This window comes from Aythya marila, assembly GCF_965140915.1.
Source record: "Aythya marila genome assembly, chromosome: 15".
NCBI classification, from domain to species: domain Eukaryota; kingdom Metazoa; phylum Chordata; class Aves; order Anseriformes; family Anatidae; genus Aythya; species Aythya marila.
Window position 1 is genome coordinate 13,517,480 of NC_139056.1, and position 14,553 is coordinate 13,532,032.

At 37.8% G+C, this 14,553-nt stretch overlaps 1 protein-coding gene across 2 annotated transcripts in view; it reads left to right on the top strand.

Moving 5' to 3' along the window:
• SDK1 (sidekick cell adhesion molecule 1) overlaps nucleotides 1–14,553 on the top strand; it is a 396,992-nt gene that overhangs the window by 225,518 nt on the left and 156,921 nt on the right. For both annotated transcript variants that reach the window (XM_082772472.1, XM_082772473.1), the window contains exons 6-7: nucleotides 13,058–13,169; nucleotides 14,186–14,376. In XM_082772472.1, coding sequence (XP_082628598.1) covers nucleotides 13,058–13,169; nucleotides 14,186–14,376 — 303 coding nt within the window. The remainder of the gene's footprint in view (nucleotides 1–13,057; nucleotides 13,170–14,185; nucleotides 14,377–14,553) is intronic.

The window sequence follows — 14,553 nt, forward strand, 5'->3', positions numbered from 1 at the left end:
CGAGGTGCTGTGGGTTCCTCGTGTCTCTGCCTGCTGGGCCTTGCCCACGCACCCCTCCGGGTATCGAGCGCTGGCGTGCAGCAACACGCAGTGAAATGTCGGAGTGTGAAGAGCTTTATTTGTAAGTTATGGTGGGCTCTGTTACAAAGCTGCATTAAAGCATTTTGCTGAAATACCAAGTAATCCTTTTCAAAAGCACTAAGTGAAAATGCATTGATTTTTATTTTCTTTCAGCAACTTCAATAGCTCAGGATTATTACTATTTTTGAGAGTGATAGAGAAATGTCAAAAATTCTTCGGTTGTACTTTTATTTTTATATATCCCTTCAGGTTTGGGGGGTGGGGGGGTAGGGTTTGTTTGTTTTGTTTCTGGTTAAGGCTTTGGAAGCAGCAGGAGGGGGAGATTTAGTTTATTTCTAAAAGCTGCTTGTATTTTGAGTTTTTTTCAGAGATTTTGTGGTTCCACATGCAATACATTTTGTTGTCTTAAGTTAGGTCTATGTTTTAAAATTCTTTGTCTCCTGAATAGCTAAATGGTCTCTCACACCTAAGTCTCTTCTTTGTAATTACTTTTGAAAGAAATAAAGGGAGAGAAGATAGGTCAATTAGGTTGCACTCACTGTTTTCAGTAGCTGTGTAGAGTGGCCATCAGTTGCTTTTTTATACCGTGTAGGATTTATTCATGTAGTATTTTATTTCATTGAAGATTGGTGTGCATGCACTGAGTTTACAGAATACCAAAACTCCCAAACTGGACAGAAGTCCCAGAGCAACACAAGGCAAAACTTGCTCAGGTATGTAGGCTAATGGGCATCCCTTACAGAAAATTCAGGTTGCCAGGTACTAGCATACAACTAGCTCTTCCCATCTTTGCTTCTGCTGTTATAATATATTTTATATTTTTTAATATAATTTTAATCTGTATTTAAATGCGTTTCGTGCATGTCTAAGCAGAGTGATTCGTTCTTCACCCTATATATATCAAAGAAGTTTTAGGAGATTTTATGTGTCTGAGAGACAGGAAGAGACAATGTTTTGTTGCAAAGTGAACCCCAAAATATTTTCTTATTGTTTCACTTGCTCTTGTGTTTGACAGTTCTGCACTAACAGCACAGCCCGTTACCATCCAGATAGTCAAATCATATTGTTACTGTTGTTTCCAGGGCAGATCAAATAAATGGGTTGCTTAAGACTAAACAATGTCGCTGTGTTCTGCCTAATCGCACATTGCCAATTAATTTCAAACTGGTAACCTAAGGACATTTTTGAAACTGGCTGCACATTTGCAAATGTAGGGGTGAATTTATTTCTTTTTACAACATAAAACAAGATAGATGTCAATTGTATCTCAAAAAGAATTAAATTCACATCTTAGACAAGGAAGGAAATATATAATTTTCTCATTTTATCTCTCATTTCTTCTCCCTAATTTCCTTATTAACTGTAATTCTGTTGTGACATCCTAGTGTCATATTATGATAATAGAAATTTGAAATAATCAGCAGCATGAAATGCAAAGTTTTGGGTGAGCTGGGAGACAGGAACACCCTGCAGAAATAAGCTTCTGTTTTTCACTATTGAAGCAATGAGTCCTTGTCATCTGTAGAAAAGGCTGTTTACTGTCCATACAGCTGAAAACAATGACCTAGCCCTTTTCTGAGAGGGTAAGAAGTCAATGCAAGATCGAAAAGACATCATGCTCTTAAACTCCCCTCTTATCTGGGAGCAGCAGAAAGGAAATCATAAGTACATTAATGCAAGCAGCATTTGTACTGGCCAAGGTACGACTAACAATTTATTTATAACAATGCTGACACTACCCGTACTGCAGAAATACTAACAAAGAGCCCTGAGTAATAACTTCCCCCTAGATTTCTTTTTACAGTACTTGCAGCATTCTCTGGGCATGCATTTATGTACTGTGTATAAATAGGCAGACAAAAACTTATTCCATCTTCCTGAGAAGAGAGATGCTGTTTTATTCTCACTTCAGAAAATTAAATGCTTATCCATCTGTGGAATTATTTTTGAATGAATAAGTTTGTAGACTTTCTTCAGCTGGGTTATTATTTGCTCTTTTGGAACATTCTTTGCTTTCACAGTTGTTTTGTTCTTGCTACAGAGGAAATAAAGCGATGTGTATTTTTCTCCCTGCTGAGGTCTTAGGCAACCTTATATTATAAAATAACCAAAGATTGATAATCACAAAGGCTGCAAAGGGAAAGCCTCCACTTTATTTAGAAGAACATCTGTGCTTTAAAGAGGAAGAAAAATTCTTTCTTTTGGTACAATATTATTTCTTTGGATTCTGAGCTCTGAGTGATTTTGCCCTGCTTTTACATTTTACAGTATTCTAAACATATAAATGAAATTTTATTTGCTTCTGAATCCCTGTGACCTGAACAACATTACTTCTATTAAGGATTGTATCCCTTTATAGAAGAAAAGGACAAAGTAGCATGATGTGGTCAGGGGGCGTGGAGAACTTCAGACCATATGGAATGGACCCGAGGCCCCTGATAACCTATTTCTCAAAATATTATTTTGACAAGTCATTCCATATGTTTGGTTGAGTTAGCTGTTGGAAGAAGGCTGTGGGGTATCTTCTTGTTTTTCAGATCTGCTCTTTATGTGAAGACTTTGAAACAGCAGACCTTTGGGAGCAAGGTAGCAATCTGGATCCCAAAACATGTTTCACATATAAATATATAAATAGAATGCGGCAAGAGTTGACCTTGAGCTTAAAATACTGCTCAGCGAGTGCATCTCGGTTTGAATAGGAGTTTCAGCAACAAAGAACAAAAGTGCCTGTTTAGTTCAACATTATAAATATCTGTAGAAGTGCTCTCTTAAGCCTTCACAAATTGCTCCATGTCCGTAGCATATGGGATCTGAGGACAGTTTTTGAAATTTGGGCGATTTTTATTTTTTGAAGTTCAAATGTAGTAAATTTTAATCCCTGTTCTTAGAGGGGATTTGCTGGAGAAAGCTTTCATCAACACCTTGCTTATCCAGTAACTGCAAAAATGTATTTGCATGGATTTAAGCTGTCTTGCTCAGATCTATATAAGTACTCTTGTATACGCTTTTTACATAATGACAGCCAATTTGGTGGCCTGTACAAATTTACTGGCACCAACTGTCTCTGACGCAGAAGCCCTTCCTTTCATTGTGAAGGAGAAATCAACCATGGAACACTTTCAGATTTGTCTTTTGCTTATTTTCAGTGAGGACAGATTTAAATTCTTTCATCATCTGGGAAGAGCCCAGATTTTTAATTAAGCAGCCAGATACAGTAGACATCCAAGTATAAGGAAATCTCTAAAATTCAATAATATTTATTATTTTCATGAATTTTCCAGGTATCTAGTAGCATTCTCATGAGTCTAAGTTGATACCAGGAAAACCCAAATTCTGAAACTAAATTGAAATTTAGTATTAAATTTAGCTTTATTAGCACCACTTGTCAGATTGTCAGTATATATATATGCAAGTGTCTGCTTCCATTGTACTTCTTCACAACATCAGGTTCACTTAAAAGGGTGCTACAAATAAATACATCTTAGAAATTCACATATGATGGATTGTACATACTTGTAGTGCTCTACAAGCACATCCAATCTTACGTCTTTCCAGTAAAAATGTACTTACTGTTGTCATAAAATAAATTCTGAGGGGCATTTCCTAAGTAATTTTGCCCCAGAGTCACTGGGGATTCTTTTCTTTATCCTTCTTTTTAAAGTGTGGTGAAGGACAGGTAAGAACTGTCATTTTTATCCTTTTATTTTTTATTTTGTCTTTTTTTTGTCTCTCTCTCTTTTTTATTTTTTATTTTTTTTTTATCCACAATTTCATTTCTAAGTAGAAGTGTTCAAACTTGTTGCGAGTATGAGAAGAAGCAAATGGACCATCATTTGTGTGACTTTGGTTTGTCTTTTGCTAAGCCAAGGAGTTAAGAAATTATATTAAAAAGAAAAAGCCACATGTGAAGATGTGTTTGAAAATATAGTGTGGCAGCATTTTATTGTCTCCCATTTCTCTTTCTTTCCTGCTGCTTGACAGTAAACCACAAGCTGCTGGTGAGAACTGCAGCATCTAAAACGCCAGCAGTTCTCTGGTTCGTGTAACACAGCCATGTCCCAGTTCAGCTTTCCTTCCTCATTTCTTCTCTCAGCTTTTATCTTTGCAGTGAATTTTGCATTTCTGGACTGTTTGATTAACTGACAGTTCTAGTTTATTTAACAGCCAATTACTAATGAGTGGTTTATTAACTTAATTTACATTCCTTAAGAAAGCAAGTGGTAAATATTGAGGTATGTGAAGCAGCAGGGCTGTAAGATGTCAGAAGTTCCTTTCTGTCCTCAGTAGGACGTGACTCTTGCTGTCTGCTGCAGAAATACAGGGGCAGCAAAGCATCGCTGTCTCAAACCTGTCTCCCCCCCCCCAAAGCGCATGCCTGTTTGCATTTAAAACGATGCTTCTCTTATGATGCGCTAAAGTGCGTCGTAAAAGTATACAACCTCTTAAAATCATTTCCACTGATGAGTTATTTTAAAATCTTTTTAAACATAAGCATGTTCCCGATGATGATGCTGAAAAGGTTCTGGGTGTTGCCTGCAGGGGCAGCGCTCACCGGCTCGCTGCGGTGGGCTCCTCTGCTCTGCTCTGCTCTACCTGTGGCTCCTTGCATCGCTTTGGAGATGACTCTGAGGCTAATAGATTCCACTGCTAGACCATGCATTTTTTTTTTTCTTTTCCCTTTTAACTGCCGTTGAATAAGATTACACACTATCCACTTATATAGCGGGTATTAAAGCTATCTGGTGAATTGAAAAGCCACCTGAGTGTTCTTTAGCTAGAATAGCTTGAGGCTCTATATTTTTTAATGTTGAAAGCTCTAATGATGTACTGGATGATAAGTTTCTCGGCAGAAAAAAAACCCTCACTGTGCATGGGGGAAGGTCAGGTCAGTGACAGAGACTGAACTTCCAAATTGCTTTTTGTGCACGAGGAGTTGTGAGAAGGGGATTTCAGAGTGTCGGAGCAGAAATTTGGTCTGCTTTTGAAGCGAGCTGCTGAGTCATCACAGGAAGCTGTGTTACTAAGCAGTGCCTTAATTTCCTTAAAACTACATGGGACAACACTGAAAATTTATTTCCAAAGTAGACCTAAAATATAAAATGGGTTTGTAGCCCTCAGGTAGCAGAAAAGAGGGAGGAATGGGTCTCTTGCAGAGGGCTTCCCAACGATAGCAGTTGCTGCACTAACGGCCTGTAGAAAAAGGGCAAAATCAAGAAGAAAGCTACATGTGCCATCCCTTTCCCCGTCTGTGGAGCAGAGCTGGTGCAAGACAACCTGGAGAGGCTGGCACTGTGCAACCATCAGGCTGGGCTGCCTCAGCAGCGGCTGTGGTCGGCAGCAGTGCTGGCTGGCTGCACGTCAGGCCCCCGTCTCTCGTTATGCCCAGGGATAAATCCTAAAAACCCTCTACAAGATTTTAGAAGCTTTTCAACCTGTATTTTAGCCTGTTTTATCTAATAAAATATAGAAAGCTCTTCTTTGCTGGAGTATCTACACAAAAGGGTATAAGTCATCTTGTGGATAGAGTTGAGTTCTCCATTAATCTTTCCCTAGGGCTAAAGCTAACAGCTCTTGCAGTCTGTGTGAAGTCTTTACAAAGGGGGAAAAAAAGCTGTTACAAACGTGGCTGTTATTTGTTTAAACATTTGGAAACATTTATAGTGTGATGCTAGCTGTTCTTTTTACCCTTGCGCCTATTCTTTTGTTTGTATATATTTCAATGAATCCTTTAAGACTTGTCAGGCAAGAAGAGTTTGGCTTGTTTAGCTAAGTAAAACTAAGACTGTGAAGGAGTATGATTGTTGCCTATAAATACTTTAGGACGTAAAAATCACAGAGGGAAAAAAGAGAGATTTGAGCCAAAGGACAGCTTTGGCAGAGGAACAAATGGGGTACATTGGTTGTGAATATGTTTAAGCTGGAAATTAGGAGTGTTTCTAACAGATTGAACAGGGTTGTAGGAAACCTTCCATCCAAGAAAGTGAAGTTAAAAGTGCTCGGTGTGCTCAGCAATGGGATCACAGGGTGGGACGTCAGCGAGGGAGCAAGGCTTTCTAGCTCTCTGCCCCCCACACAGCTAGCAGGAAGCTTGTATGCATAAAACATCTCCTTGCCAAAGTTTTGCATAATGTATTTTTCTGTTTTCTCTTTTAGAAGTCTGTTTCTGTAAGATGATGTGTCTGCTTAATTTAGGAATGTGTTTTCTTTCTCTTCAAACCGACCAGCAAGTTCCTGACGTTACGCACATTTTGAACTGCTTGCAGAACTGCAAGCTTGACTGTATGAAATACATCTTGTAGCTTAATTATCTTCATCTTTGGGGAACTTGAGTTTTTAAAGTTAAATGCATCAGTAGTCCTGTTGTAACACGTATGGTGCATCACATGGGCCCAGAAGGGGTGGATCAAAAAGCAAGGAGTGGAGGGTTTCAGACACTTGACTGCTTTATGACATGGGTGACTCAGCCAAGATGAATTTAGGCAAGGCTTTCTCAACAGTTGCTGATGAAATCTTTGGCAACTGCTGCTCTTCACTATATCCCCCCTCACACACCATGTATTTAATCTGTGATCTACTTGCTGTATTTTGTTGTTATTGTTTTCTTTTATTCACTTTTTGTTTGTTTATTTGTTTACTTGCAGTGGAAGTTAATCATTCTTGATCTGATGTGGGCAAAGCTTAGTCACATTGACAGGAGTATGTTGAGTCAATAAATATAAGTGACCTAGATCATTCGCTTGTTTTGCTAGTACTGTGTTTTGTAAACCTTTTCCATATCTGGTGTTTTATTCATATGTTACCATTCCTGATGTCTGGATCAAGACAAAGGTTGTATATATAAGAATCCACTTGCTGAGATTGATTCAAACAACTAGGCTGCTTTTGCTGTAAGTTTGACCCACAAAACTAAGTTTATATGTTGTTGCTTATTTACTATTTTCAGTCTAGAGTCCAGTTTCTCAAGGGTTTGAAGATAAGAAATAATACCTACATGTCTGGGAATTCTTAAGATAGCTGCGGGTACTGACAAGTCATAATAACTCCTCAAATATCAACTCTATGTCATTAGATTGCTAATTATTTTATACATACATATTTTTGTCTCAGAATACTCCATGTAGAGTTCTAATGTTATTTATCAAACTAAACAAATGTGATCAAGGCAGGAAAATCTGTTATTTTTCTTTGTCTAGAGATCTAAGCAGAGACCTGTATTGTACACAGTGGTGTACAGCAACATCACCCATTTCCCTTTTCTTGAAAATTCATACCATCCTTGCTAGAAAAGAAGCGAGAACATGAAATGGTAACAGTTGTTATCTTAACACTTTTCCATTGCATAACCTGTTAATAGACAGTCGAATAAGTAGGGAACAAATAAACTGTGTTTTAAAGTAGAGTTTTATGATTGGTAATACCCTTTTTTTTTTATTGTTTGTGTAATGATTCTCTCGTGGGCTGACAGGTGGTTGTCAGCATTTGCTAGTCTGTTGATCAGGCTCTAGGTCATGTTGTGCATCTTGTACTGCAAAGGGGAAGGGAAATTAATCTGTTATTGATCGGGATCCAATTCCTGTTGTGCATCTTGTACTGAAAAGAGGAATTAATTCATTACAGAAAAAGTTAATTCTATTCCATTGGATAGTTTGTGTTTTTAAGGTCTTTTTCCCCTTGAGCAATCTCTGAGGTGCCACGAGTGTCATTTCTCCTTTTTCATCATATTCCATGTTACATAGGCTGACCATACATCCTTGATGCCATAATATGTAATATGCCATTATATGTAATATTTTTGCTATTTGTATTGGACTCTTTCCTCCTATTCTGTTTTTTTATAATAAAATAACCATAATTTTGTAAATGAAGCTCGTAGTAAATGAGAAGGCACTAATGCATACAATGCAAGTCTGAAAGTCTGTAGGAAATTTATAGCAAGTTTTTTATTTTTTTTTTCTTCCAGGTTAATTTATAATTGTTTTTAAAGTTCTGCTGAAGTACTTAATTTCTCCAGTAGCTGGAGGGTGTACTAGTACACTGGTGATCTTTTCTGCAAAGTATTTTTCTCCCTTCGACGAATTTCCTAACATAAAGAAGGAAATCCATTTTTGGACACTGATTCCGGTGAAATTCCTTCTTCACTGACAAGAGGACACTGAGAAGTAATTGCAGTAGTAACTAAGACTGATAGTAGGAATGACTAGCAGTTGACATCATGCTCCAGTCTCTGCCCCATGCCATGTAAATGAGGGTGTTTCTTTAGGCAATTCTCTCTCCTCTTGCTCATGATAACCTCGTTTGTGTTAAGTGTCATCAACAGGTTGGGACCTATAAGCAATTTAATCTCAGCCTCAAAAATAAGACTTGCCATTTTTTCTCAGGTCTGAGCTCAAGCTATTACTTCTTTTCAAGAGATAAACGCTTTCTCTCACCTTTTATTAAGGCTGGTTGGCACAGTATCTCTCTGAGAAAAATTTGAGCATCCATGAAGTAATGCTCTTAATATTCTGCACTGCAAACACAGATGTAGATAAACTTTGTGTGCCATAATGTAAGACCTGGGAAAGGAGCTGATGTTTATACATTTTTGAAGGGGAAAGCACATTTTGTATCTTCAGTCATATGGCCCGAGTGAGATTTCATCTCTGTTGGGAAAATTAAGCACCCAAGTGGCTTTGACAAAGTCTGGGATATTTATAAATTGTAAATCGTAATATTTAAAGTTCCTTGAGCCTTATATGATAATGTATATAGGGAGATAAAAATGCTGATTATGACTTTCCTGAGATGATAGGGCAGTCTACATAATTATCATACTTAAATAACAGAAATTAAAAATTGCACAGCACACAGGTATTAAATATATATATATATATATATATATATATATATATATATATGTTTCAGACCACCTGGGATAGCTTTCATTCCTGGTCAGATGGAAGGGAAAAAGGGGAAGTTCAGTGTGATCCAGGATCAGAGTTGTGCAGTCATACGCAGCCACTGGTGATAAAAAGAAATAGACCGTGCAAGAGGTGTTTGCCCTTTTTCCTCTTCCCTCAATATATCTGCTTGGTGCAGAGCTGCCATATGTTCTGCACAGTCTTGAGGGAGTTTATGTTCCAAGGGACAGGAAGACCCCAGATCTTCCCTTTCTGTTTTCACTTTCCTTTGTCTCTCTTCTTCTTGTTGTTTAATATGGAAAAATAATATTGGTGCTAGTTTACATTAATATTTTGGGCTGTAAATGGCAGCATTTCAGGAGCTGCTTCATGAGCAGCTGGTTGTGGGAACACTGAAATGGCTCCGAGGTAAGTTCCTCCATGCCTCAAGCCTCAGAGATTGGTTAGGGCCAGTCCCAAAAGCATTTTGGTTCTTGGGCCGCGAGAGATAGCAGTAGTAATTCAGGCAGTCTGATGAGTTTAGAAGCAAAGGAAAGACTGGAAGTACTGTGAGTGCTGGGGCTGAAATAGATGCAGTGTGAAATAAAGCAAAGAGCCCTTTCTTGGAGAAAGCTCCGTTTCTGGATTAGGACTCTTGCCTGTGGCAGTCCTTCTGTCCAGTCTTTTCTTCAGGACTAGAATCAGATTAAAAGCACATCCCTTAAGTGATCTTCAGTGCCTTTCCTTCTCATCTCTGCAGCTTCCTACAAGTTCCCACAGACTCGTTATGTCTAACAGTTAGGCATCCCTTGGCTGCAATTCTGGGGTCAGTGTCTTTCCCTAATGTTGCTCTGCTTTCTTAGCAGAGTAAAGGGGCTCAGAAAGCAGATAGAAAGGAAAAATCTTTTCTTTCAGAAAAAAAAAATGGAATTTGGGTGGGAATGGTGGTCCCCTGACAGTGGATTCATCTTATTATAACTATGTCCTTGTATTGCTCTCACATTTCAGTGTCTTTAATAAATACTTCCTACTAATGGATATGAAACTGAGAGATTGAAGCTCAATCATTAAAATAAAGGATTCATGAGAAATTGAGCAGCCTTTTAATAATGTGAAGTATCTATTGGGGACCACGGGATTGAGGGAAGGGAAATAACCAGTGATGAAGGCAGAGAAGTTGCCTGAGTAAAGGGAGGCAGAGGAAGAGGAGATGAAAACACAGGCAGAAACAGCAGAGGCAAGGATGTAGAAAACAGAGAACAAAGAGTCTGATGAAGTAAAAAAAATAAATAAATAAAGGAGTATTGAAGAAAAGAAAAAATGCAATTGTTTTCTACAAAGGATTCTCAAAGAAAATACTTGTTTACTAACAGTGACATTCTGCATTGCAATTTAGTGCAGCACCAGTCAAGTAAAATCACGTCAGTGCTGTACATTGGAAGTAGGAGAGGGATGGAGTGGCTTATTGACAGGAAGGATAAGAAACGTAGAAGGCTGGGTAGTTTTTCATTATCTGATTGTTTGAAATAGCTCTCTACCTTCCACAGCCAGGCTGAAGTCTGATTTGCAGCATCACATCGTGGAAACCAAATCACAGTGCTACTCCTTATCTAGATTAGGAGCCTGGCTGCTCTAATATCCAGCCTGTGGATTTCTTACAAGGAGTGAGGTTCTGAAAGGATGGGGTGGACACACAGATTCCATGTTTCAGCCCTATTGAGATTTTTACTGTAAAGTAAGACTAAATTCCTCCTTTGATATTTTGACCAGCCACAAAACAAAGCTGCAAGCTGCACAAGGAGCCGTGGGAATGTCCTTGTTGAGTTTTATTTAGCAGGACTAGGGCTGGACTGAGTTACAGCAGGTGGTTTCTTTGTGCCACAAAGGGAAACATAAACAGCCTTTGAATATGAAACAGGAATACGTATGCTGTCTAGGTAGTGTTTAGATATTACTTGGAAACGTTGTTTTATATTCATGCTCATTATATCTGCAGCTGACCTTTGTAGGATTTTACTTAGAATCCAAGTGATAGCCATTTTGGTGAGCTCTCAGTATAACATCTTTATTAGTTCACCCACTCAAAATCCTTATCAAAAGACTGCTTTTAATATATTTGTTTCAGGGATGGTATGAAAAGAAAACAAAAAATAATAAATAAATGCACATAGCTTGCTTAGATTCTTGTTATGGTTAGCAATTAAGTCAAAGAAACCTCATGTTTTCCTGGTTGCAGGCAGAGGAAAGTTCTCTTATTTCCCCTGCTTATCTGCTCACTGCACAAAGAGCCTTTCCCATGTGGCGAACTCTTAGAGGTTACAACAAAGCTGGCTTCTGTTCTTTGGTTGTTTTTAGTGTGGTTGAGCCATTCTTCAGGGGAGCTGATAAGCTGAACAAGCGGTTTTCCTCTTTTCCAGATGGAGATAAGAGGTGATCATTGCCAAATTAGTAACTTGTTTGTTGATCTTTTAGCATTTACTGTTGTAAGCCTTCATCTTGCGCAGAAATAGCGGTGAACAGTAATGCTGAGGTTTCTTCTCATCAGTAACAAGTTACTAATCTGATTGGCACTTGGTTTATATTTTTTCATTTGCTATCTGGACGATTACTGTCATGAGTACTTCTAAGAGCACCATGGAAATCTTCTTAGAAAGTAGATGTGGGACCTGATAACGTCATGTTTCCAGGAATGTTGCTAAACAAACCTAAAATCTACAACAAGTTTGGTTTCTGAGATCCTATGCAAGCTGTAATATGTACGCCATGTCAGGTCAACAGAGCATACATATGGAAAGAAATAAGTATGTGCTTACCCCTTCCTTAAGCACTGTCCTTGAATGCTTGAATTTATGCAGGCGTGCACATGGTATTCCTGAAATTTTAGAACTGTTCTATATGCTTTCATCTCCCTTAGTCAACTATTTGCTACCCATTACAAAAGTGTCAAAAGGTAAAAATTTTGTCATTCAACAGTTCAGAGATCTGCTGACCTCGTGAACTTTGAGCCCTATTACTAAAAATTTTGTCCATCTAATAAGGGAAGTAGAATGTGAAATGGCTTTTGGCATGCAGTTATTGGATAAGCAAAGAATTTTCTATCTATTTGCTATTATTTAGGGCTGTATCTTAAAAGAGGATATCAGGATTCACACCTTGCATTTGCCAGTTTCCCATTCTACTTCACAGTTAATGGGCATGGGTTAGCCTCTCTTGCAGAAAATATTTGATGAATTGGCTTGGGTTTGCATCAGTTTAGTTTTATTTTCATTACTTTTCTCCATAATTTGCTTATTGGATTCTGTGTCTTTAGAAATTTTTATTACTCTCTTATTCAAGCTAAAAAATAGCTAATTTTTCTTTCCCAAATGAGTTGCTTGAAGCAAAGTACCTATGAATACATGGGTATTTTAATTCACTTACTAAATGTATACAGAGAAAATTTACAAGCAGCCTTTTTACCATTTTTTAAGTGTCTGCTGACTGTTGCATAAGCTAAATTATTTACAGTATGATGCCTCACAAAAGAGTAGCAGATTTGGGTTATTTACTTTCCTGATAAGAAAAGGGGATTGAAGTTGCTGTGATATGCTGCTTTGTTAATTTTATATTTGTTCCCCAGTGTGTAAAATCTTTTTAAAGAACTAACATGAGTATTGGCAGACTCTTTTGAAATGGTATGGAAGTGCTAAGATTAAACAAAACATGAAACGGTCTTAAAAATAAAAGTCAGCAAGTGTTTGATAAAAATAAAAGTGCTCAACAATAGAAAACCTTTAGGATGCTTAATTTATTTGCTTTCTATTTGAGAATGGCCTCTGCACTCCATCTGGGAGCAGTTCTGGTGAGCTGTGTGTGTTTTGAATGATGCCAAGCTGGGTGTATTGAAACAGTGTGTTTGTACAGTATAATGAAAGCCATCAGAAATGGTCATGCTGAAGATCTCCCTTTAATGAGGAGATTAAAAGGGGGTGCTGAGGCTGAAGAGTGAAGTTTGCAGCTGTGTCACTTGACAAGATCCTTTACCTGAAATGTTTCAGTCCTTGCTGTTTGCAGATGTATAGAGTATTCACAACTATATTTCTTTTCTGTCCGTGCAGATGCCGTAGACCTCTCTGACACCATGGCTCCTGTCATTGTAATCCCTCCACAAAATACTAGCGTCATAGCAGGGAGCAGTGAAATTACCCTGGAATGTGTGGCCAATGCAAGGTACTGTAAAAGCAGTGGGGTTATAAGCAACTAATTTTAATGGCCTGTCCTTTATTGGAAAGGACATAGGAAATTCTTTTCATTTTTTGTTATTTTAACGACTGAAGCCGCATGCAGCATGTCGCTTGCTCTTCAAAGTAACCTTACGAATAATCTTATTTGTCCAACATTACTGAATTAAGCATTGATTTTTTTTGGCAAAATAAGGATATAGAGTGAGTTACTTTTCTACCTGTTACATACACAGTAAAGAAGTATAGTTGTTCAAGCAGCAAACGTTATCTTAAGGAAATAATTATGTTAAGGTTTAATAATATTTCAGCTGTATTGCGTACTGACACGGAAGGTGATACTGTTTAAATTAACAGTCTGTGTTTCCAAGTAAATAAATTAGGGAGGCTCTCCTATGGAGTAATTTCTTACAGATGTTGTTAGTTTACAGTGATTATTGCTCAACTGTTCATAATGCACCGTAACAGGGTTCACAGCATTTGTTCTGTGCATGTGGCTGTTTCCGTCTAGTTAGCCTTCCACAGCACTGAATTCTGGAGGAAGTGAATAGTTGAGGTCTTCACATGATAGGAGACCAACTGATTTGCTTTATCCTCTGAGGGCAGAGATGTTCTTGATATGGTTAATATTTTCTTGCTAATTGAGTTATAATGAAAGCACTTCCCATGCAGCTGATTCCCATAACAGTATTTACTCCTTTTGCTTAGAGAAATCAAATTATTAGTACTTAATTTCCATTGCCATATCAGTTAGGTGTACTTGCATTATGCTACTTGAGTAGTGTGTGGAAGTTACATACACGTTTATTTCTGAGTAGCTAATAGGGGATAAAGCTAGATTAGATATTAGATATTCAGCTAATAGATTAATAGGGTATAAAGGAAGTTTTTATAATCTGTATGTAGCTATAGAAAAGATTATTCTGTAAGATGTTTTATCTTTCTTTCTTTCTTTCTTTCTTTCTTTCTTTCTTTCTTTCTTTGTTTATTTTTAAACCTTGGTAGACCCATTGAGAAACTAAGCATGACTTGGAAGAGAAATGGAATAAAAATAACCAGTGGAATTAGCAGTTTTGGGAGACGACTCACTATCACCAACCCAACCTCCGCTGATGTTGGGATGTACTTCTGTGAAGCGAAATTGAGAGACAGCACAGAGGAACCAGCGAGAGCAAATGCCTTCCTTTCTATAATAGGTAATTCTCAATGCACTGCATTTTTTAGTAAAATAGGCTATGGACTGAGGTATAGTAGGAAATAAAATTGATATTTTAATATTTCATTGACCTTACATTTGAACCTCTCTTCAGAGAACAAAACAAAAGAGGTGGAAGGGGGTTATCTTCCAAATTAATCCAGCAGTTCTTCCCCAT